This window comes from Esox lucius, chromosome 25 (genome assembly GCF_011004845.1).
Source record: "Esox lucius isolate fEsoLuc1 chromosome 25, fEsoLuc1.pri, whole genome shotgun sequence".
In the NCBI taxonomy this organism is placed as follows: domain Eukaryota; kingdom Metazoa; phylum Chordata; class Actinopteri; order Esociformes; family Esocidae; genus Esox; species Esox lucius.
In genome coordinates this window covers 13,426,672-13,449,131 of record NC_047593.1, presented here as the reverse complement: position 1 = coordinate 13,449,131, position 22,460 = coordinate 13,426,672, and the positions used below count along the sequence as shown (strand labels likewise).

Sequence of the window (22,460 nt, the reverse complement as noted above, 5' to 3'; positions counted from 1 at the left end):
AGAGACACTCAACACAATTCTCCTGTCAAGCGACGGCAGCCAGTGCCCTGACTTCCCTTTGTCACACAGGGCGATGAAGAAAGATAAAGAGAAAACGAGTGAGAGGAGAAAGAGAGAGCAAGATGGTGTGTGTGTGTGAGCTCAATTAACGATTGCAAAAAAAATGTGTATCAAAATCTATATATATTTATATACACACACACACACAAATCACTACTTAAGTAGACATGCATTTTAAAATAACTGACATTTGAGGGGTTCATTGAGGTTTGGGCTAAACTAGGCAGGAAGCTTTCACTAACACAGCCAACCAGTAGGTCACCTCGAACAGGACATGCGTTCCTTTTAACCGTGTAAGTGAGTCGGGCCAACTGAGAGTATTAATGACAACCAGACTCTTCTCCTAGGGTCCCTGTGATGTCATCCCTCCAGGACACTAGAGGCGGCTCTAATAGGACAGTGCGGTGGAACTGTAGATATCCCATAACATCACTTCTGACATTCCATTGGTGACTGTCACATTGGAGACACTCATTGCCGTGCGTGTGTGTGTGCGCGTGCGCATCGATGGTAGGAGTTGATCGGGGGGAGTGCCCGAGGGAGGTCCCGGCAAAAGTCCCTTTTGAGCGAAAGATTATTGTTGCGCCGCGATTTACAAGAGATGTGCCGTCATTAGAGCTGTAGCTGGTGGAGGACAAAACCACCGGGTAAATCTGCCATGAAATACAACACTGAAGCAATAAAACCTGAGCATCTGCACCAGACTGGAACCAGATGAGGGTCCTGTGAACGATACGTTGTGCTGTGTGTGTGTGTGTGTGTGTTACTGTGTGTTATTAGGGTGTAATTATGTGTGAGGAGGGTCTGTATTTTACTACGTGTGCTGTTTGTTTGTGTATGTGTGTGTGTGTATGTGTGTGTGTGAGAGAGAGATTAAATGCACATGTACAGTGGTGTAAGATGGCCTTCACAAACAGGGGCCTCTTGGGAAACCGTGCCAACAACAGCACAGCCACTGGCAGAAGGCCATCCCCCCACAGAGGGCTTATGGGATAGGATTTAGGATCCCTGGAGGACTGAGGAGGTTGACATGACATCAGTCATGAAACACCCACAGTACAGAGTTCCCAGAAACCCCACAGTAGGACTTCAAGGTCCCCACAGTCCAGCAGCACATGATCCCAGGCATCCTAGACCTCAAGGTCCCCGCAACCCTACAGTACAAGGTGGTCCCCCGCTATTCTACAGCACCAGGTCCCCACAATCCTCCACCACAAGGTCCCCGCTATCCTACAGGGTTGGTGACCACCTAAGACGGCCACCACTGACTGCAGTGCTGTTAGCTGTAGGCCCTGCCAGCACGCTAACGGAAAGAACAGAAGAGAAAAAAAAAAGCACTTAGCGTACAGTCCCCGCGCTGGCCCAGTCAAACAAATCACACTATTAGCAGTGTGCTTCACACTGACGTGAAACAGTGGAGAAGAGATTTATAGAGGGCATTAAGACACAAATGGGAACACGCTGGCACCTCCAGTGAATTTGGGGTAGGCAAGATTCGTCCTCGTTTGGTTCTGGTACTTTGAAGTCCACGGATCCTATTTCCCTCATACACCAACTTCCCTCTTGGACAAGTGTGCTATATATATATATATATTTGTTTATTTTGGGGGTGGGGGGGGGTTTACTGGTTTCCTGTTGTGCGACGCGCTATTTGATCGCTTCGTGGGCCAGTGTGCGGCCACAGTACGCAGACGTTTAGCGCTGATTTGTTTTATCAGCGTTGTAAAGCAGAGAGGGTGTAAATGTAAGGCGGTCTCGGCGAACCCCTCCTGTCGCGTAAAACGTTCGAGGGAGGGGTTTCGCGAGGGGGTCACCAGTGCTTCTGTACCGTTGTCGTGACGCGGACATTTATGGAACATGTCCTTTATGGCACCTAGACATACGGTCGTGTGACGCAGGCAGGATTCCAAATACGCCACATTTCGGCGTTTCCGAACACCTCTTGCCGTCACCCTGCAAACTGAGCCCTTGGGACCATTGCTGCCGTAGAGGCCCGGTTCCATTGTCTTATCTTCTACCCTCCTCTCGTCGCTCTTCCCTACTCTACTGTACATCTGGTGTGCTCTTCACCAGTCTCTGGATGTCTATCGACAGGGCCGTACATCCTGGACCTATCTAGGGGATTAAGTTGCAAATTTAAGCAAATGGAAAATCGACGGTTTCCTTTTTTTAATTCAGGAGAAAGCCCGTCCATGGCAGGGAAAACGGAGGCCGTTAATGTTTGTGTCCACCCAGGAGTGGACGAGGGAGGAAGATGCGTCCTTTAAATCTCTCAATCAAATGGGTGTAGTGAAAAGCCGGCGACGCCTCTTGCCAGAAATAGATCGAGGAGAGGCCGAAACGATATCCTTGGACCGGCTTCACATTTTCTTATTCAGTATCGGAAATACCCCTAAAAGAAATAGCACTTTAACCAAATTGACCCCAGAATATCATCAGTTTTTTCTGATATCATTTGGTAAGTAAAACAACGCCCATTTACATCTGGTAGTTAGCACCGTGCAGTGTTGAGCAAGGTGGGCTGTGACATCTTTTAAGTACTATCCGAGCCCAGAGCCAATGAAAACATGTATCGGCCTAAACCATGCACCATCTCACTCCAACGGGTTGTCTCTCTCTCTTTTCATTTTCTCTCTCTTCCCTTTGCTTCTTTCTCTCCAATGTCGGGGAGTCTCACACTTGTAAATCCATACCTCTTTCCCTCTAGAAGTTTTGGAGCCTCACCATCTTTTTTCCCCTCTTTCTCTCTGTGTCTCTGCTGTCTGTCCATTTGTAGCAGGGCTGAAAAACAAGGAGCACAAATCTCCTTTTTATTTGTTTAAACTCTTGCCACTGGAGAGTATGTGCTGCAACGCCATTAAGTTGTGGAGGGAGGGAGGGAACGGGACCGAGAGGGGGAACAAGACAGAAAGGGGGACAGTGGGGGGGGACGAGAGAGGAGGAATGAGAGAGGTAAAGGGAGAGAGAGGGAGGGAATGAGAGAGAGAGAGAGAGAGAGGAGGAATGAGAGAGGTAAATCGACAGAGGGAGGGAACGAGAGAGGAGAAACCTAAGAATACAAGAACAAGTCACATCCCCTGGGTTGCCTCAGTAATGGCAGGCTACAGTGATGCTTTGCAGCGTCTGTGGTTCTGACAGAGAGGGGAAGAGAGGGGAGACGTGTTCAGGAAACACTGGGCCTTTTGGAGCGTTGCCAAATAGTGTTGAGAGAACTGAACCCACATTCTCTGTGGCAGACTCCTCTCTACTACAGCCACCAAAGCAGAGAGTCAGCAATAACATTATCACAACATTATTTCCTCAATATTACAGTTATGTTATCTCTTAAACATCACAACAACGTTATCCCCTCTGTGTTAGCACCTTACGCACGGGTTATAGTTAGGGGCCTTGAATAAAAATGAAAATAAGATTTGTACTAGCTTGGTAATGACCCAACTCCGGGCCAGTTGAAGGGTTATGTCCCAACACTGAGTTAATTCATCTCTCTGATAACCAATCTCGGGCTGTCCCCACAGACCTTGGGTGAATTTAGATTTTTTTGGTAAGCTTAAATCTTAAAGGGATTCTTATTTTATGTAATTAATTTTAAAGGGACCTTTTCTTTACTGAGGAGAAGTAAGAAAGAAGGACAGGAAGGTTTAGTAAAATGGTTATAATGCTCAGTATTGCAACACACACATACCATTCTCCAACATACTGTCACGCAATGGCTTCTCAGCCACTGTTGTGGATGTTTCCACTTTTTCCTAGAGCAGATTTCTCTCTCTGCCTGTCTCTGTGTGTCCCCAAGCGAAGAGTGGGCTCCGGTCGATGTTGGCCTTACTCTTCAGGGGCAGAGGCAGACAGAGTTTTACAGAGAGTGGCCGGGGGAAGGACTGCCTGCTCCTGTAATTGGCCATGCAGTTCTCCCCTGGTCATTAGAGGCAGGCCAAGAGGCAGGGTTAACAATCGGTTCAGATCGTGGAGCCAGAGCTCTCTCTTCCTCTGTCCCTTCCTCATTCCTTCGTTCTCTGAGCCTCTTGCTGGCAGTCAAAAGGTTGAAGCATGTTCAGGCCTTAGTGAAGCTTTAAAACAGTCGCCTGTGGCCTTCTGTGTGCGTGCGTGCGTGTCTCGCTTTTTCTCTCTCTCCTGTTATCATCCTCCACTGTCATTCAGCAGCCTGTACATTCAAACCCACGTTGAGCCTCTGCAGCACTCACGGAGGCATCTAACCTTATGCAAAACATAACCAAAATATGATCAAACCCAACGGAACAATTATACATATGGCAATGGGGAAACATAGAGGCGGTTGGTGAGACCGAGAGAGCCTGAGAGAAAGAGAGACCTCTCTAGATGCGGATCAGATACATATAGGGCTTTCTCTTCCTCCCTCCCCTCCCCTCCCCCCTCCCTCCCCTCCTCCCTCCCTCCGGCTGGGTAGATGTGGTGTGAGACGTGTCAGGTGTGTTGGTCCTGTGTTGTTGTTACACCAAGAGCAGAGCCACAGTCCGAGAGTATTGATTTCCCTGCTTGTCGAGGAGGCAGGAGAACTGTCATGTGGAGAGCACTGACCTTGGTACGGGCAAGATGACTACTCCCCCGGTCCCCACGGCGCCGTGGACGAGACACACCGCGGCAGTCCACACAACAACAACAACAACCAGCTACACCCAGCACAGAGAGGGGAGGGGGGGTACTTATACTCAAGATGGCAGGATGTGCAGGAGTAGTGGGGGGCGGGGGGTGTAGAGCGAAGGAGAGAGGAGCTTTCTGAGAGAGCTAAAGGGGGTGGGGGGGGTTGGGGGGGGGGCTAGCAGTGAATCCCCCGGCGAGTCCCGGAGTTGTCAGTGGGCAGACCGGTGTCTGGTTATCACACTGTTTGAAATGACAATAGCTTGACTTCTATTTTCCTCCTGAGACCTCAAGCAGATCTATAAGACCGGGAGAGAGAGACTGTAGAGTAGGGAAGAGATGTCTGGCTTCAGGGGAAAAGGAGAGCGAGCTGAAACAAAGACAGGGTTGCGGAAGAGAGAGAGGCTGAGAAGGATACGAAAGGGCGAGAGACAGACATACAGAAACAGAAGAAGGCAAAGATAGAGAGAATGAGAGATCAATAGAAAGAGAGAAAGAGGGTAGAGAGAGTGGGAAAGAGACTCCTCTGTTTTAACATCCCCTCAGTATGAAGACAAGACATAGCCCCGGCTCACTTTAGTGTTTTCATGTCTTGTAGAGCTCCGCCAGGATTAGACATTACAAAGCCTTGCTGTCACCTGCAGCCACAAAACACAGCAGTTTCTCTCTCCGTGTGTGTGTGTGTGTGTGTGTGTGTGTGTGTGGCTCATCCTCATGCCAGTCACTGACACAGACACACTGCCGGGCTACAAAGCTTTCCTGAGGTTAGATCGCTGTGACACACACTTAAGAGACCTGGCTTGTCTTTAGTCACAGCTCTCTCTCAGATCACACTCTTTTGCTAACAAGCAGTAGCAAACTGGCTTCCTGCAGTGTTCCGGGTTATCATTAAAAAGCCCCATAAAAGTCTTTGTATTTGGAACAGATGAAGTGTAGAGAGTTAAAGGGCATGTATTCATGAAGCCTCTGTAGATCATTTCTTGTAATGTAAGCTAATTTAATTAGTTTTTCTGGATTAGCATAACTGTTCCAAACCACAGCTGTAAGTAAGTCAAAGTGGGCTGGAAACGGACCGAAAACCCAGTGTTGACTTTACACCCACTCCACACTCATTATTTCCCTAGGACTTTAGCCGTGGTTACCTCTGCTTTGGTAGCTAACGGTACCGCTAACTCGGACCGGCTGAGGATATGTGTAGCCAAGCTTGGGAAAAACATAACGGCAGTCCACCTGCTATAGCCTAGCGATGTAGCGCACTCTGGCCAGTCAATTATGGATGAGAAATAGTATTAAAAAAAGAGCTGAGTGATAGAAGGATAACGAGGGATGATGATGATGAGTCTGTTCTACTGAAAGAGAGGAGAAATCGACCTTCCTCACCTCCCTCCATCCCCCCAGGTTTCCATTGAGTGAAATGGTGCTAAGCTAAGCGCTAAGCTCACCCGTATATGTTTTTTGTGTTTGGTTAGTCGCTTAGCCTTGCTGCTAATTTGGTCTCTATTGTTTTTGCTTTGGTGGAAGTTAATTGCTAATCGCAGTGATCTCTCATTAGTGCTGTGTGTTAAGTCCAAGGGCTCTGGTGGTATTATCTTGTTCACTTTCTCAAAAAAAATGCCCCTCTCATGGCTAAAACCACCTGCCTTTGATCAAGAATAATAACCCAAACACACACACATATACACACCCACCAAGTTAATGAATCTGTTTCATCTCGTCTCAGCTCGCACACACTGTTGTCAATACTTTGCTCCATGCTTTCTCACTGTGCCCTGTGAACTCAATTTCTAAAGCTTCACTTGTTTAGAGAAGTCTGCTAATCAGTGGAGCCAAACTATCACATTGGCTGCTTTTCATGTGAAACTCAAGTAAACACGATAACATTTTATAAATGATATATATATATTTTTTTGATGATAAAACAGAACTGCAGTACCACGACATACTTGCGAAATTTAAATGCCTGTGGTCTGCGGCCAGTTAAGTGTTAAAAAGGTCTCTCTTTAGGATTTAATCTACTTCCTGTTAGTGATAGTGCACTTCCTGTGGGATCAAATTAGGGGTTGTGCGGTTTGAACCACAACACCACCCAGACAGCTGTGTTCATTCTGCAAGCATTGGAGTTAAACACACAGCGCACTAACAGTATGGAACCTTCTTCATGAGTGTCTGTTTTGGGATACAACATTGAAGTCAGAGGTCCTAAATCCCCATTCTCATCTACAGAAGTAATATCATGTTCGAATTATAGGCCACTTCAGGTGACGACAGACAGATCTAAAATGGTCCGCTTCACCCTCCCGTGGCCCCTCTCTTTGGGAGTATCACTCGGCCTCTCCCGGTTCCAGGGGTGCCATGCCAAGAGAATGTCTGGGTGACAACATGATTAACTCCGGAACAGGTGACCGGAGTTCCATGGCACTCATAACAACAGCAGCACGATTGAGTGATCACAGTCCGGGCTCAAGACGACGCGTCAGGCCCCTATCCCGACACTCACCATTAAAACAAGGGAGGGAAATCAAATGAACACTCTGGAGAAGAAAATACTGTCGTTGCGATGACAATTAGGAATTGTTCTTATAGGAGTTTTTTTGGGGGGTCGAGCAGAATGGTAGAGCAGAAGTGCTGATATTTATTTCTCCATTCTATTTTATCTTTCACGCTCCATCCCTTTGTTTAGCACGTGCACGTGTGTGTGTGTGTGTTCAGCGGGTATGTGTGTGTGTGTGATCCTCTTCAGTTGATCCATAGAGTGTGTGTGTATGTCTTATCTGGCGTCTGCTCATAGGGCTTAGCTCAGCATTGTCACCATGTCCCTGTAGTGGGACCAGATTAAAGACGGACTTTAAAGGCAGTCACAAACTGGACGGACGGACACACACGCACACACATAGATCTCAGATCATTCAAACCCACATTATTGTAATGCACAATAAACTCACATTTATCATATACTTCGCCTCATAATGTGGCTTAAAACGTTTCAGCTCCAGTAACAATAATCCATAACTGTTTCCTATTTGTGATTCCAGCATGCACCTCTCTCGCCCCCCCCCACCCCCCCGCATCTCTCCCTGAGTATTCCCTAATGCACATGACACACTGGAAATGCCTGGTTAAGTGCTGCTCTGACATTAGCAGACTCTAGTCACAGCGTTTGGCCCGGGGACAAACGCCAGAAAGGAGCCATAAAATATGAATGCAGCCGCTGCCCCCCCCACCCCACCCCCCCCCCCCCCCCCACCCCCTTTCCTATCCCTCCTCCTCTCCCAATGCGGCCTGGTGGCGTGCCGTTCTTTTGCTGTCACGCCCGTGTACGCGGCGTTTGTTTACTCACACTGACAGAGATACACCGGAGCACCGTTAGCGCGCCGCCGAGGCTAGAAGTGGCCTAACAAGTGCCAAGAGCCTGTCTGTGAATAATGCATAGTGAAGTGCGGCGGCCACGGCTAGCTGCCTGTTAGCCTAGCGCCACGATAGAACCAGCTGTCTGAACTATTTCACAGGCTGATGAATCGGTTAGCCCCTGAGTGAGCCAGCCCGGAGTGTGTGTGTGTTTGTGTGTGTGTGTGAGTGCGTGTGGGAGAGGAGTGAAAGTGTGTGTTAGTCGGGTGTCACTGTCACCCTCGGTTACGGGTCCAGGCGTCCCATCGAGCTAGAGCTCCAGCAGAGCGTGCGAGAGATGCCAACTAACCCCGGCTGTCTGTACTCTACGCCCCCCTGTGAGGTGCCTGTGTTTCTTTGGGCTTGACACTGTGATGGCTTGTCGGCGGAAAGGCGGGCGCCCCGTGGCAGTGGCAGGCCCGGCGCGTGTGTGGCACCAGGCGGGGGCTGGGTCGATGGCCAGGGGGGCTCCGTAGGGAGGAAGCAGGTCATTAGTGCGGCAGGGTCCCTGCCCCAGTGTTTTACTCCACCTCACAGGGACTGGCAGGCCACTCCTCGCTAACTGGCTAAAACATGCTAATTAGCCTAGTGACAGAGACAGGCCAGCCAGGGTCCCCCCCCCCCCCCTTCTCTCTCTTTCTCTCTCTCTCTCTCTTTGGGAGTATAGCAGAAACAGCAAAGTGACTGTAATGACACGGATTCCAAGACCACTTCATTATGACTTATCTCACAGTCTGGGACACTAAAACTGGGGCTTAGTTGGGGTTCGCGTTTAGCCCTCGCATAGCTTTCTTCGCAAGACAGATTCGAGCCATTTTTACAGTGAATATGAACACAGTGTGAGGGGAGAGTGGTCTGGCCCTCACGAATCCTCCAGGGGACACGGCTGCTGCTTCTGCTCACAGGAAATGGACGGCTGGCAAAAAATAGCTAGCATGCTTAGCATTGTATCTTCCTCATTCTCTCACTGCTCACTCGCTCTCTTTCTTTGTCTGTCTCCCACTCTCATTTAAACCATTCCTCTGTTTTTTACTAATAAATTCACATGCCTTAGAGTTCAGTAGATACCATATAACATTGATACCGGTCGTAATACCGCAGCCGTAATGCGACAGTAGGTCATCAGAGGTGTCTCCTTCCTCCTTGTAATAAATGACCTATTAAAACAAAGCAATAAAGAAGAGCTGTGTGTTTGTTTTGGCCGAACCGACACGGTGATAAGAACAGCTAGCTGATTAGCGTGTCGCGGAGGCTAGTGGCGAACACTAACACCGCGATGGGGTTGTCACGGCAGTTGCCGTCACAGATAAAAGGAGTGTGTTTCACAATCTTTGTCACACTTCGCCTCGGTCCAAAGACTACAAGACAAAGCGATGATGAGGGCCCTGTTTATTTGGTCAAGTGTTCATTGACCCAACTAGATAACACTTCTTCTACCTCACTGTTATTAACAAACATGATTTGGGATTGGAGATCCTTTTTTTATACTTATTCACAGTGTATCCAGAGTGGTAGTTGCTACGCTTCTTTCAATTAGCACTGGTTGTTTTGTTTTACTTGGTCCTTGTGAAGCGGTCGACAGGCTTATTCTCGGCTGTCGTACTACGCAGAGTCTTTCGCCATTGGGCTCCGGCTGCTGGCTGCAAACAGCCCTGGGAAACAACAAGGTATCATCTTTTCCCCCTTTTCCTCAGAGGGAAACCATAGCTGTTTCGGTCCTTACAGAAACTCGATTTTACGAGCTGTGCTTGATTTCCAAAAGCTCCACGGAGAGCGATGGAAAAGCGTTGTAAAGTGTTGGAAAGGGTTCGGGTTTAGTGGCAGTTTTTAATTAGTTAAGTACAGACAGGGCTGAGAGACAAAACATAATATTAGGTTTTAATTCCGAAGAGGGAAATGTACTGTGGGGGATGGAGTGGAAAAGGATCTTTGAGACGTTTAGGGGTACACACCCTCAAACACGCATGCATTAACACACACAGAGACACACACACGCAAAAATACCCAGTGCATCAGCTCCATCACGTCCCTCCAAAACACACACTTTTACTGACATAGTAACACGCAAAGGAAGACACACTTACTGGCTGTACTTTAAAACTATAAAGTATAGCCAGACAGACACTAGTCATACAGTAATACTTTGTACTGTAAAGTATTACCAGACAGACATACTAGCCATTATATAATACTTTATAGTGTAAAGTGTAGTCAGACAAATATACCAGCCATACTGTAATACTTTATAGTGTAAAGAGTAGTCAGACAAACATACCAGCCTACTGTAAGCCAGACAGATATACCCATACCTAACCTAATTGAGCATCTGAATGTCAGTGTGAAATATGATCACATGTTAATATTTTACCTCCACAACGTGAAGCGGCTGCATGTGTAAAGGAGTGCCAGGTGTTACCATGGTGATAATATAGAAGCCCGGTCTCCTGATTAAAAGTTTCAGCTCCGCTGCCTTTCTAATTAATTAGCCAGGGCCACTAGGCGGGCTGAGCAGAGGCCCAATTAGGCTTCAGACGAGCCCATGATGCCTATCTCCGCGGCAACACACACCGGACAGCTGTCGCTCGCCGCTCCGAGGTTGGTAGGGGATTGGGATCGGGCCCTCAGGTGCCCACACACATCACCCACAAGGACACACGCACGCACACACACACACACACACGTAGAAGAGAGGGCACACTTAGTGTTCACACATGAAGAGGACTGTCACCCTCCGATAGCAGGACACAACTTACAGAACACACACACACACACAGACAGCACTGAAATATACTTCGTCATAATGCAAACAATGAAGTGATGGCGTTAGTGCACTTTGGGCTGCACTCGTTGAGTGTTTTTATTTTGTGGACCGGAGCATTAGACCTTAGGTGGGTAGTATGCCCACAGATGAAATGTCCAAGACCCCAATGGTCCCTGCATGTGTTCGATAATTGTGGTCTAATGCGCATTCCTGACCGGGCACCTCACACATTTTTGTTAGGTAGATTTGTTTTTGGTCTGGTCGTTTTATGTCCTCTGAGTCACAGGATCAGCGTCGAAATGTGACCAGTGGGTGGTAAATCAAGTTCATCTTTTAAACTCAAGTTGTAAGCTTGTCCATAGCAGAACAGAGGTGCGAAGAGTTTTGGGATATTCAAATCTGGTGACCTGGTTATTGTTCAGTGTAGAACATAGTTGCGTTGGTTCCAGTAGGTGACACACACATGAAAACTGACCACTGAGTTAAAGGTTAGGCATGAGGGTAGTCGTCCAGGAGCAGAGTCAGCTGTCTGGGTCCTGCTTCTCCCTGTCCCTCTACCTGAGCCTGCCATCCAACACAGGCCTGTGTGTGTGTGTGTGTGTGTGTGTGTGTGTGTCTGCGCGCTTGTGCGTGAGTGTGTGTTGTTCATGAATGTGCTTCCCCCAGCATAAATCCACTTGACTGAGCTCTTTTGAGAAACCGCGTGGCTTTACTGCCTTGGCACACGGAGAGGCCAACCACCTGAACCCCCCCCCCCCCTTCCTAAGTATCCAATTTAATGGAAAATTTAAAAAAAAAAGAAGCAGAAATGAGAGCAGATTGTTTCCGTCCGTCTCTCCCGGGCACTGTGTCACTCTAGATCCTGACCAGAGAGGCTGGGGGGTGGGGTTGTGGGGGGGGGGGGGTGGGGGGGGGGGGGGGGGGGGGTGTCTCGCTGACTGTGAGAACTGGACTGGTTACAGGACGACTGAGAAGCTCATTTCCACTTCAAGGGTTTGACTGGAACATGGCATCAGCAAGGCTTTCACTATCCCTCACACACACACACACACGCACACACACACATTTTGTTTCCCCATCTCACACACCTCCCCATGTTCAATGTTTATTCTCAGTCGAGGGAAAAGCGCTGATGTGCTGCTTTTTAACGCCATTGAAAAACAGCCAAAAGCCAAAGAAGTCGTTGCGTTCCTCCAGATCCCATTGGTGTTGGGTGAACAGTAATAAACACATGCGCGCGCACGCGCACGCACACACACACACACACACCACGCACGCAAACACACCAGACACAAACACATGAGAAACACACACAAACACCACACAGACGCACATCTTTCCTGAGAACATCTAGAAGACAATCACACCAAAGACCCTGGATGATGGACCCCTAATCCAGGCACAGCGCTGTCAGTCACCCCCCAGCACTAGCCAGTCAATACACTGGTCTGCACTATTAGTGGGACAACAGGAGATGAATATTGTGGAGCTCAGATTCTCTGGAGTACACACACACACACACACACACACACACACAACGTGAAACATGCAGAACATTTCAAACCATTTTGTTTCTTTAGCAGCGTTAATTAGAGGTCTCCTCTGAGTGTGCCAACACACACACACACATAAGTGGGCATACCCACACACACACACACATAAGTGGGCATACCCACACACACACACACACATTTTAAATGCTTTGAGTCCCCCTATCATATGACGTTCAGTAAGTATCCAAAAAATGTCACAGATGTTTGTACGCGTGAAGTGTGTATGATACAGACAGCCTGTTCTTCTTCATAGCTACAGACACGTAACCACAGACATGTAACTACAGACGTGTAGTTACGAACGTGCTGAATCCCACACCACTGACTCGGATCACATACGGCATAATGGTGTAAAAGCCCTGACAACAACATTGTCGGAAAAAAACGGCGGTAATTATTCTGGATGAGCGTCTCTGACATTTTGTCAACATAAGTAATTAATTTAGTCTTTCTATTGCCAAAGTCCAAAGAGCCCAATTACACAGGGTTAATATTGCTGCATCGTGTAAAAGCATAATTTCTTTATACTGAGGGAATATTTAAATCACTCGCCTTCATTATTCAAATGTATTAGCCAAGTCACGGCAGGGGAGGATAAGAGGGTACAGCTAAGATAGAGAAAAGAGTCTCTACACCTAATGAAATGAAACATCTGTTTTCCATTTCTTCACTCTTGTTGATCCAAGGATCCCTTAAAACATTCACCGGTTCAAATAAAGTCTGAAATATTATAATTCTATCAGTCCTCCTTTAGGTGTGTTACTTTTTAAAATGTTTCTAAGATAAACTATCGCCACAATCAGTTGGAAATGATATCTATTTTCAGTGTCTTTCTCCATTGTCTCTGACTGACTATGGTTTAATGGCTTGTTATCAGTTTTAGCTTTTCACGTTGACCCAGTAGCAGTTTAGCCCCCAAAAGGTAAATTACAACCACTCAAGGCAAGTCCAAGAAAATACTTGTGCGTTTTTAATAAATGTTACTAGATCAATGCTGAATGAGAGATCCCCCTAAACCCCACGGCTTTGTAAGAAACACAGCCAGGAAGAGGAATCGGACAAATAACATTCCAAATATAGCGGAGAAGGGAGGCATTAACGAGTGCCATTTTATGGGTTTATTTTAGCAGGCATTTATGGATCCGTATTGTGGTGCTGCGTTTTTTTCTGTTTTCACGGTTAACTCTGTGTTTGTTATTGGACGATGGAGGACTCCGGCGCTAGGGATTGGACCGGGACGAGGCTGAGGCCGCCCGCTTCGAGGGCCCCATGGGCGGGCCCTGTGTTTTGCTCCGGTGTCCTGATTCGTGTTCCAGCACTAAGTCAACATTAGAAGGAGGTTAAAACATGTCGAGGTATGCTTGAAATTCGCCCCGCGCTGTGATCCGTGGAGTCGAGGGGCACACGCACAATGTCAAGAAGAACGCCTTCTACATCCCATCGCTGAAGGCCACAGCGAAGCGGGAGTTAGGGCTCCCTTTTCCCTCCAGCCTCACTTGCTACAGTCACACAGTGGGTTTTAGAGTGTAGTAGTACTAGTGTGTGTGTGTGTGTGTCTGTGTGTGTGCGTGTATGAGCCAGTTTGTTTTGTTTTTCCCTTACTTCAGCACATCTGAGAGAGAGCTTCTGGAACTCCAGAGCGCTGTCCAAACAAAGACGGCCGAAAGAGGGAGGGCCGAGGGCTGGGTCTTCACTTTTTTTCTGAAAAAGGGGACAAAAAGGGCCCTGCAAGAAATGTGAGGGGAGAAAACCGAGCCCCTGAGAAAAGCAGCTGGAACACGGAGGCTTGCGGTTCCTCGTCTCCCCCCGACTCTCCCCACCTCCTGACCCCCCCCCCCCCCCCCCCCCCCCCCCCCCGTCCAGCTGCATTCAGATGTCCTGCTTGCTCCGTCCCCCGAACCTAAACCACCCCTTCCCTCTCCACCAACCCACCACCACTGCCAAGGTGAGGGAGAAAGAAGGGGGGAGAGAGAGAGAGAGAGAGAGAGAGAGAGAGCGCGGGAGAGGCAGCTGGTAATACTTACGGCCTCTACCGCGGTAACGTATGTGATTCATTAGTGCCGGCAAGGCCCCGGCTTGTTGTTCCTGCACCAGTCCCTGCCCGTGTTATCGTTAGGATGTGGTAAAATTATAAATATGGGAGGCAGGAATCTGAGTTGAGGAGTTTTTTGGGGGGATGGTAGCGTGGTGCTCGTTTACCGCTGGGCCCTCTGACGCTTGTTTCTCATGATTGGGCGGCAATAAAACAAGTCTGTCACAATTTGTTTCCACTAATGACTTAATCCTGGAAGCCTGGAAGACACACAAACACGAGTTCAATGAGTCGTCGATAGCTTTATAATTGCCGAAAGGAGACACCCCCCCCCCACCAGTTCGAAGTTAAACGGAGTGGACCGTCGGAGGGCCCCTGGGTGGTGGCTTGGCAATTTGGCCCGGGTCGATTTTTGCGGCTTGCCAAACAAGTCCCTGGCAACACAGCGTCGCCTCTGTCTGTCTTGTGATCCCCAGCCTGCATCTCTTATGCTCTTCCCTTCGCCCGGACCAGGTCACATTGCGTTGCCCCGCGCCGTGTGACATTTAATAGAGAGCCCCAATGTTTAGACACTGAAATACTGGTATGCGTTGCCAAGACTAAATATTAGTGTCTCTCTCCCTTCCTTTCTCCCTCCCTCCCTCCCTCCTTTCCCTGGTTGTGACTGACCTGTGACACCGAGGTGGTGTCTCTCCTCCGCTCCAGCCACTCTATCTGTGAACTTTGTAAAGGGAGATAAAGAGCGGAGCGCCCAGATGGACTTTCCTGCTCACACCTCCCCTCCTCCGTCACCGCGTGCCTGGGCCGTGTGGGAGGGACACTTGTCACCGCGGGGTTGTAGCCAAGGGGTCCAGTTCAGTACGGAGTCTCATTCGTTCTGTCTCGCTCACCAGCCTCCCCTCTCTCTGCCTATATCTCTGCCACTGGCAGCTACCGCTGGCGTCGAGTCTAATGCACGGAGCCTGGGAACCGTAGCTCCCAGTCCAGGAAAATCTAATGGGGATCCTTATAATCACTGAAAAGAAAAAGCAACTTGGAATAGCGGTGACGTCCTGTGAGGATCCAGAATATGCAGGTATTTACTGATGACAGTGGGGGGGGGGGGGGGGGGGGGGGGCATAGAGCGTGTTGGGCTCCAGTCACACAGGCCACAGTTTAGGAAAGGGGGCGCAGCTTTCAACAGCTGACCCCAGTATATACGAGGTTGTGGAGACTTGTTGCCCGATTGGCCCGAGGGCAAAGGTCAGGCCGGTTTGGATTAGAACTTTGTCGGTTTGATTGTAGTGACGTGACTTGTCGTTTTTTTTTGGGGGGAGGGGTTGTCGTCGGGTGGGTTGCTGTAGTTTGCGGTTGCGGAATGTTGTAGAAGGAGTCCGACGGACACTGGGGGCTGGAGGACCGCAGCTGGGAGGGAGGTTCTGAGGAAAACCCGGGTGTTTATGGGCTGACGTCCACTCCGACACATTTGTTTGCACGTAGCTCCTGAGAAGAGGAAAACAAATATTGCGCCTTGGGTCGTGTGCCCTGAACCCTGGCCAGTCAATAGCATGTTACACGGTAGTGTTAAGTTGCGGCGAAAACCCCACACATACTTAAGCTGTAGATTACTTGGGAACAACTGGAACACGGTTTGGGTTGTATGGAAAGAAAAGGGCCGGAGGAAAAAAAACACTGAGCTATTTGAGAGATTACATCTAGGAGCTCCTCCAAGGCTTCTCCGGTTTGCAGCGGGGGCTTCTACAATGAGTGTTTCTGCAGAGGAGTGTGTCTGTCTGTCTGTCTGTGTGCAGTTCGGTGGTTTGTGTCTCGCCCTGTTGACCGATACGCTGTCTAAAAGTTCCCCGGGAGGAGTGTGTCGTCCCGGCCGGCTGTTGCCAGGTTCCCGTCAACCGTCTCCCCTCTCTGTCCCGTCGCCCACGCCAACAACCATTGCCACGGCGATGTCCCCTCCTGGCGAGGTCGCCGAGGGTGCGAGATGTTTAGGCTCTGACTAATTCCTCCCTCTGTGTGTGTGTGTGTGTGTGTGTGTGTGTTTGTGTGTGCTCTATTTAGGAGAGAGAGCAGATGCTGCAGGTCATCTTTCCCCCCCTTACATACACACACAAACACACACACACACTTTCACCCCTAACACTCCTCCCACCCCTGCCAAAAAAGCATCCCTCCCTCCCTCTCTCCCTCTCTCCCCTCCCTCCTCTCCTCATTTCACTGAGTCTGCTGCTCGCACAAACATGCTGTGTGGTCGTGTCACTCGAGGGTTTGTCCTAGACCACAGCCTAATGCATTCATAACATATGCCGTTGACTGGTGGACCACGCTGCTCTTATAGCAACCTATCGCCGGGGGGGCCGGCATGCACCGAGTCCCACCGCAATACCTGTGTGTCATGAACCTCGATAACTTCTGTTCCGTTAGATTCCGACGCGTCAGCACTTGACCGGAGCTCACTGCCAGGGCTTTTGGAGGTGGAAGGTGTGTGCCAGTTTGAAGCCCCCCCCCCTCCCCCTCCCCCAATAGCGTGGCCAGTTGCGTCCCATGGCCCGGGCTGGCGGAGGAGTCGCGTCACCCTTATCTGGCCCTGGGGGTCACACTCCCTGATAGGCCGAAGGTTGGAGGTGGAGCAAGCGCAGGTGTGCGACAATAAACCCCCCCCCTCCACCCCCGACGCTCCTCTCCAATCAGTTTGAGAGAACGATAAGAAATAGTGTCAACGGTGAATTCCTGTCAACATGAGACAACGCAAGAATGTGACCCTATTATGGACTAGTGTTATTGAGAATTTGTATGCAGTGTTATTGTTACAGTCTCTCTTACAGTTTTCAGAAGGTATTGTGTCTTTTTGTCTGATTTCTTTTTCAGTGAATTTAAAGAACTTGAAGGAGTGTCAAAACTCGGCGTAATGGTTGGGAACCGCGCGGAACAATGTGGGGTTCAGTTTCACTGGCATTAGTTCCTGAACACTGAATAAGGAAATAAAGACGAGTTCCGTGATTAATGTTGCATGGATGTGGTATGCAATTAAGCCACACCTACACTGGAAGTACAAGCCACTTGATTTCAGTGGGATCTTGTTTCATCTCCATTCTGAGATTTTATTTGAGTGCAGATTTGCAGCACAAGGTGAACAGTAAAGTGTTTTCCGTAAGTGCAGGGATAGCAGGTGAGAGCTCCCTTGTTGGGAGGGAATTGTCTTTCTGCAGACTCAATTATTTGTGGTAACTTTGTTTCCTTTTTTTTACCACTTTGAGTGTGAAATATGGTAGGAAAAAAAATCACAGTTCAGAACTAGAAAACAAAACGTTTTTGTCTTTTATTTTAGTTTTTATTTGTCTCTGTCCATCTTCTAACCACACCCTCTCTGAGTTTTCACCAAGACAACACTGCTAATCGGAGTTGTATTTAAGATATATACCCTACATGTTCCGCGTGGGCCCCAGGGTACCCTACATGTTCCGCGTGGGCCCCAGGGTACCCTACATGTTCCGCGTGGGCCCCAGTGTACCCTACATGTTCCGCGTGGGCCCCAGTGTACCCTACATGTTCCGCGTGGGCCCCAGTTTACCCTACATGTTCCGCGTGGGCCCCAGTGTACCCTACATGTTCCGCGTGGGCCCCAGTGTACCCTACATGTTCCGAGTGGGCGTAGGTGAGAGTCACAGGGCGGTTCACTCCGGGCTGTCTGCCCGACCCGGCCCGCCTGCTGGCCTCGGTTGGTGTCCGCCATCTGTGGCTGAGGAATGTGGCAAGCCAGACAAAAGGATTGGCAGAGTCCTCTCCCGATCTGCACTCCCGATCTGCACTCCCAGCGCCTCCAGACAGTCATAAAACACCTGGACGAGATCAGCAGGTGATGGGGGGGGGGGCGAGGGGGTTTCGGTTAGGGGAAGGGAGGTATAGATCAGTCACAGGCCGTCCCCTATAGCTAGACCCCCCCCCCCCCCCACCCAACTCACCTTCCTTGAACTTTATTCCCCGGTTTCCCCCTCCGGCCTTACCTTTACTCCCCCACTCCTCCCTCTGCTGCAGGCCTCCATCCTCCTCTCCCACCCCAGTCGGCCCCAGGCTCTTTGAACTGTGCTCGTGTCTCTGGACACGCTGTGCTGTCACTGGGCGTTGGTTTTGATCTCTGGCTTTGAGGAGAGCCAAACGAGACCCTGGCCTGCTCTGAACACAAAGAGATGGACCCCCCCCCCAGAAATGTATACAAGGGATGGAGCAGGCTCAAGGGAGGCGCCCCCCCCCCCCACCACCCCCACCCCGTTATTATTGACCCCTCTCTGTTTGAGCTGGAATATGATGTGTATCTGTCAGGCCTGGAGTGGATTAGCCCGGAGCAGTGCTTGTTGGGAGAGGGAGCAGAGGCAGGTGACGTGTTGACTTGTCACTGAACGTTCCCGCCGTTTCTCCTGTAGTCTAGCGCTCTCGCCCGCGCCACGTTACGAAGCACGACTAACCCGGGGGGAAACCCGACGCGAGTCCCGACGAACCCGTGAGTTCACGCTCGCCGACTAAACGTCTTTCGCCTGACGAGGCGAAGTTCTCGCGGGGGGATCTGTTAGTGGGCTGTGCTGATTGGGACTCATGTCTAAATACTCGGAGTGATTTCGGCTGACACCCGCGGGACCACAAAATCCAGGTCTAGGACAGTTCAGCGGCAAGGTATGACAATACATCCCTTCTAAGCCTGGATAGGCTAGATATTTCCCCTCAGACATTTATGGACGTGAGATCGTGGTATACTCGATCGATAGACAATAGAAGGCCTTGCACATAAGACCCAGGTTCGCCGGGGTGGTCACGCGGACGGTCAGAACCGCCTTTCGTTCCGTTGTCACGCCATCTAAACGATAGGATGCCAGCGCCGTCGCGTCTCCGTAAGTCTCTCCAATCCCAGGAGGCCTTGCAGTCTGTCGGATGCCTGAAGACTGGCATGTTGCCCGTCCGCTGTCAGCCAGTCATCTGTCTCAGGTCGTCGGATCGCCAGGATCTTAGACCAGGACCCGGGGGGCCCTATACTGGGTGTATAGGATCGTTGGTATGCTGCTTGGACACTGCGCTGTCACAGCTGGCGGTGAAATCCGATCGAGTATGGCGTTCGAGGCACAAAGGGAATGAGAGGGGTGCGCCAAAAACATCTGAAATTCATCTGTCTTCATCGTTCTCCCTAATCCCTTGTTTTTTCACGTGTTTATTTTATTCCATTTTTTTGTATTTTATTTTTTTTCCACTACGCCCCCTCTCCGCTCCGATGTAAGCAGGGATGTACTTAACATAGCTTTAGAGAAGGAATGAAAGTAAACAAGGATTCTAATTGGCCTGACTTGATAACAATAACAGGTTGGCAGCTGTTGCCGTGACACCACGACGTATCATTTAGTCTGTCACGGAGCGCGAAAACAAAAAGACAGTGAGAGACCGACCTGCAGTGGGAACAATAGACAAGGCTGTTCATTTTTCCTATTTGTAAAAAGGGGGGGGGGGGGGGGGGGGGATGAAAAACTAAGGAAAAACAGGGGTTCTGCAGGTCTCCTACATGAACACATGAAAACACATGCTTCCCTCGCTGCTCTTTCTTCTGTAACCCCCAGGGACTCACGCCCCATTTGGTTCCCATTAGCATAGCTCGGGTCCCTCTGCCCTGTGTCAGAGCCCAGCTGCACCTCTGCCATTGCGACTGAGAGTCTTGGGGGCTCAAAGTGAAGGCAATGGAAGAGGCTGACTGCTTTTTCCCCTTTTCCTTGTAACCAGGGATTTTTATACCGAAAGCCTGTTCAGAAATGATTAATCATTGTTTACTCAGCAGCGCTTTGTAAGGCAAAGATAGCTGTGTTTAAGTCGGCCCCAACGCATGAAGTCAAACAAGCAAAAATTAGCCTTGGCATCAGGAGCAGTAACTCTGAATTTGTGGCATGCCGCGTCTGCTACAAAGGCCTGGGTCGATCCAACATCGTTTTTATTTGTCACCTGGTTTCAATATGGCCACTCTGAAGCCTCGAGACTATCTATCGGAGAGAGAGAGAGCCAGGGTCTGGTTTATGGCACGCACGGTGCTGGGTCTGGTTTTTCTGCACACGTTGAACACACATTTCTGGCAGGAAGTGGACAGCATTTCAGCAGCTAACTCATGGATGAGATAATATCTTGTGGGTGGAAGAAAGGACAAGATGCTCCCAGTGTTTCACACTGACCCTGTGCAGACGAATTAAAGTCAGAGCTGCTGTTGCTTTACAGCACACACACAAACACAAATGCAGTCAAACACACACGCACGCACACACACAGGGCTCTCCTTTAAATCTGGGCTTTGCTTAACTGTCTACCAAAGAAATGTGGTCTGTGGCTCCATGTTCAACAAGGGTAAAGGTTTCAATTAAATCTGACAAAGGAACAATACCCATCAGCCCCTCCCAGCTTGCCTGGCTGGCTTCCCTCAGCATGACTTAGTGTTTGGGAGGGGAGGGGGGGATTCTGTGGAGTTCGGGACTTTTGTCTTGTGGACACGTGGGGCTGTGTTGTAATAGAGGATATCTGAGGGCCTGTTAGGGAGTGGACATTTTTGGGTGGCGTTGAAGTGGACCTAAAAAAAATAAAGACAAGGAAAGTTCCAGAGGTGGCATCAAAAGACTGTTTTTTTTTTTAGACAAACAGCGGTCAGGTGTTACAGGGTGACCCGGAGATCCTCCTCGATGCATCCGCTGTGGCTCCAGCTCTGCCCTACAGTCAGCGGTCTGCCCATCTAACAGCCTTTTAATTGACAGTCCTCCCAGTCTGGCAGTTGGCTGCCGCTGCTCGCCGTTGTTTATGCAGTGGGGCCGGGACACAGTCGATCCGTCCAACCACAACATCCATTATACTGAACATTCCCATTTAGCCCTGTGTACAGCTACACGGAACCGACCCACTTCCACCAGATAAGGGGCCGAATGTGACTCTCCAACGCCACTTTCCATACCTGTGTGAGGCAGAGTGACCGTCGGCGGGGGGGGGGGGGGGCTGGATGTTGGCGTGCTCACCCTTTTGCTAAGTACTCCCATCCCATTGTACTCCCGCTGCTCATTTTTTCTTGTGATCCAGGAAGCCAGAAACAACCCCCTTCTCGTGTCCTCTTTCTCACCATCCCCTGTAGCTATGAGCCAGAGAGGAAACCCTGGCCAGACACCATTGTGACTAATGCTCCGGTATCTGGCCAGCCGGCCCGCCGATAACACAGCCTCCTCCGCGGGGCTGCGGTGACAAATATGTCCGACTGTGCAGGACCAGGCCCAGTCCGGATCAGACTCAGGCCAGCCCCTGGCCCCAGAGACCCAGGGAGAGAGAGGGGGAGGCTGGGAAACTAGAGTCGGAATCTCCTCACACCACTCCCCTTGTCCTGTAAAAGACCCATGAACATCCACCAGGCCTCTTGTCTTATAGATCATCTCTCCCGCTTTCTGTCTTTAGGTCTCCAACCATCCACTCTCCCTCTCTTCTTTTTCTGCCTTTCTCCTTTTTTCTCGCTCTCTTCTCCCTCTGTTGCACTGTGGGTTCGGCAGAAGGAGTGGCTTCCTCCGTTGACAGGGATGTAATACGTCAGACTGCCCGGTTAATGGGGAGATATGAGCATGTTATTAAGCTGCTAGGCAGGCTGGCGTAATAACTCAGTGATTAGAAGGGGCCTTGTCACAGCAGACACCGGCGCTCTAATTACTTTATTAGACGACGCCTCAACTGTCTCATCAACAGTCACACATCACCAGCCTGGAAACGGCGAGGTGTTTGATATTTATATTTGTCGTCTTTATTTTTACTCCCAGCCAGCACTCCTTCGTAAGGGCTTTAGGCCTTGGTGATTAGGGTAGAGGTCTGTGTCACCACCCATTTGACGGAAACGGACATTGTTCACGTTGATTTTGGGTGTCATGATAGATAGAGACATGATTTATTTTGATAGGAATAGAAAGAAATAGGGAAACATGGCCAATGCCAAGACCAACCTGTTAGCAAGCCGGACAACTATAAACACTTTGATTCAGGCCTCGTGTTGAGCCTCAAGACAAACAATGGTAGCAGAGCA

The 22,460-nt window shown here is 49.7% G+C and overlaps 1 protein-coding gene across 5 annotated transcripts in view; it reads left to right on the top strand.

Annotated features, from left to right (window-relative positions):
- bnc2 (basonuclin 2) overlaps window positions 1–22,460 on the top strand; it is a 163,556-nt gene that overhangs the window by 89,051 nt on the left and 52,045 nt on the right. The window contains exon 1 of one of the 5 annotated variants that reach the window (XM_029118180.2): window positions 15,423–15,482. The exons of the other annotated variants lie outside the window; for them this stretch is intronic. Coding sequence (XP_028974013.2) covers window positions 15,477–15,482 — 6 coding nt within the window. The 5' untranslated portion in view covers window positions 15,423–15,476. Of the gene's footprint in view, window positions 1–15,422; window positions 15,483–22,460 lie in introns of those variants that run through there. 5 annotated transcript variants of the gene reach the window in all.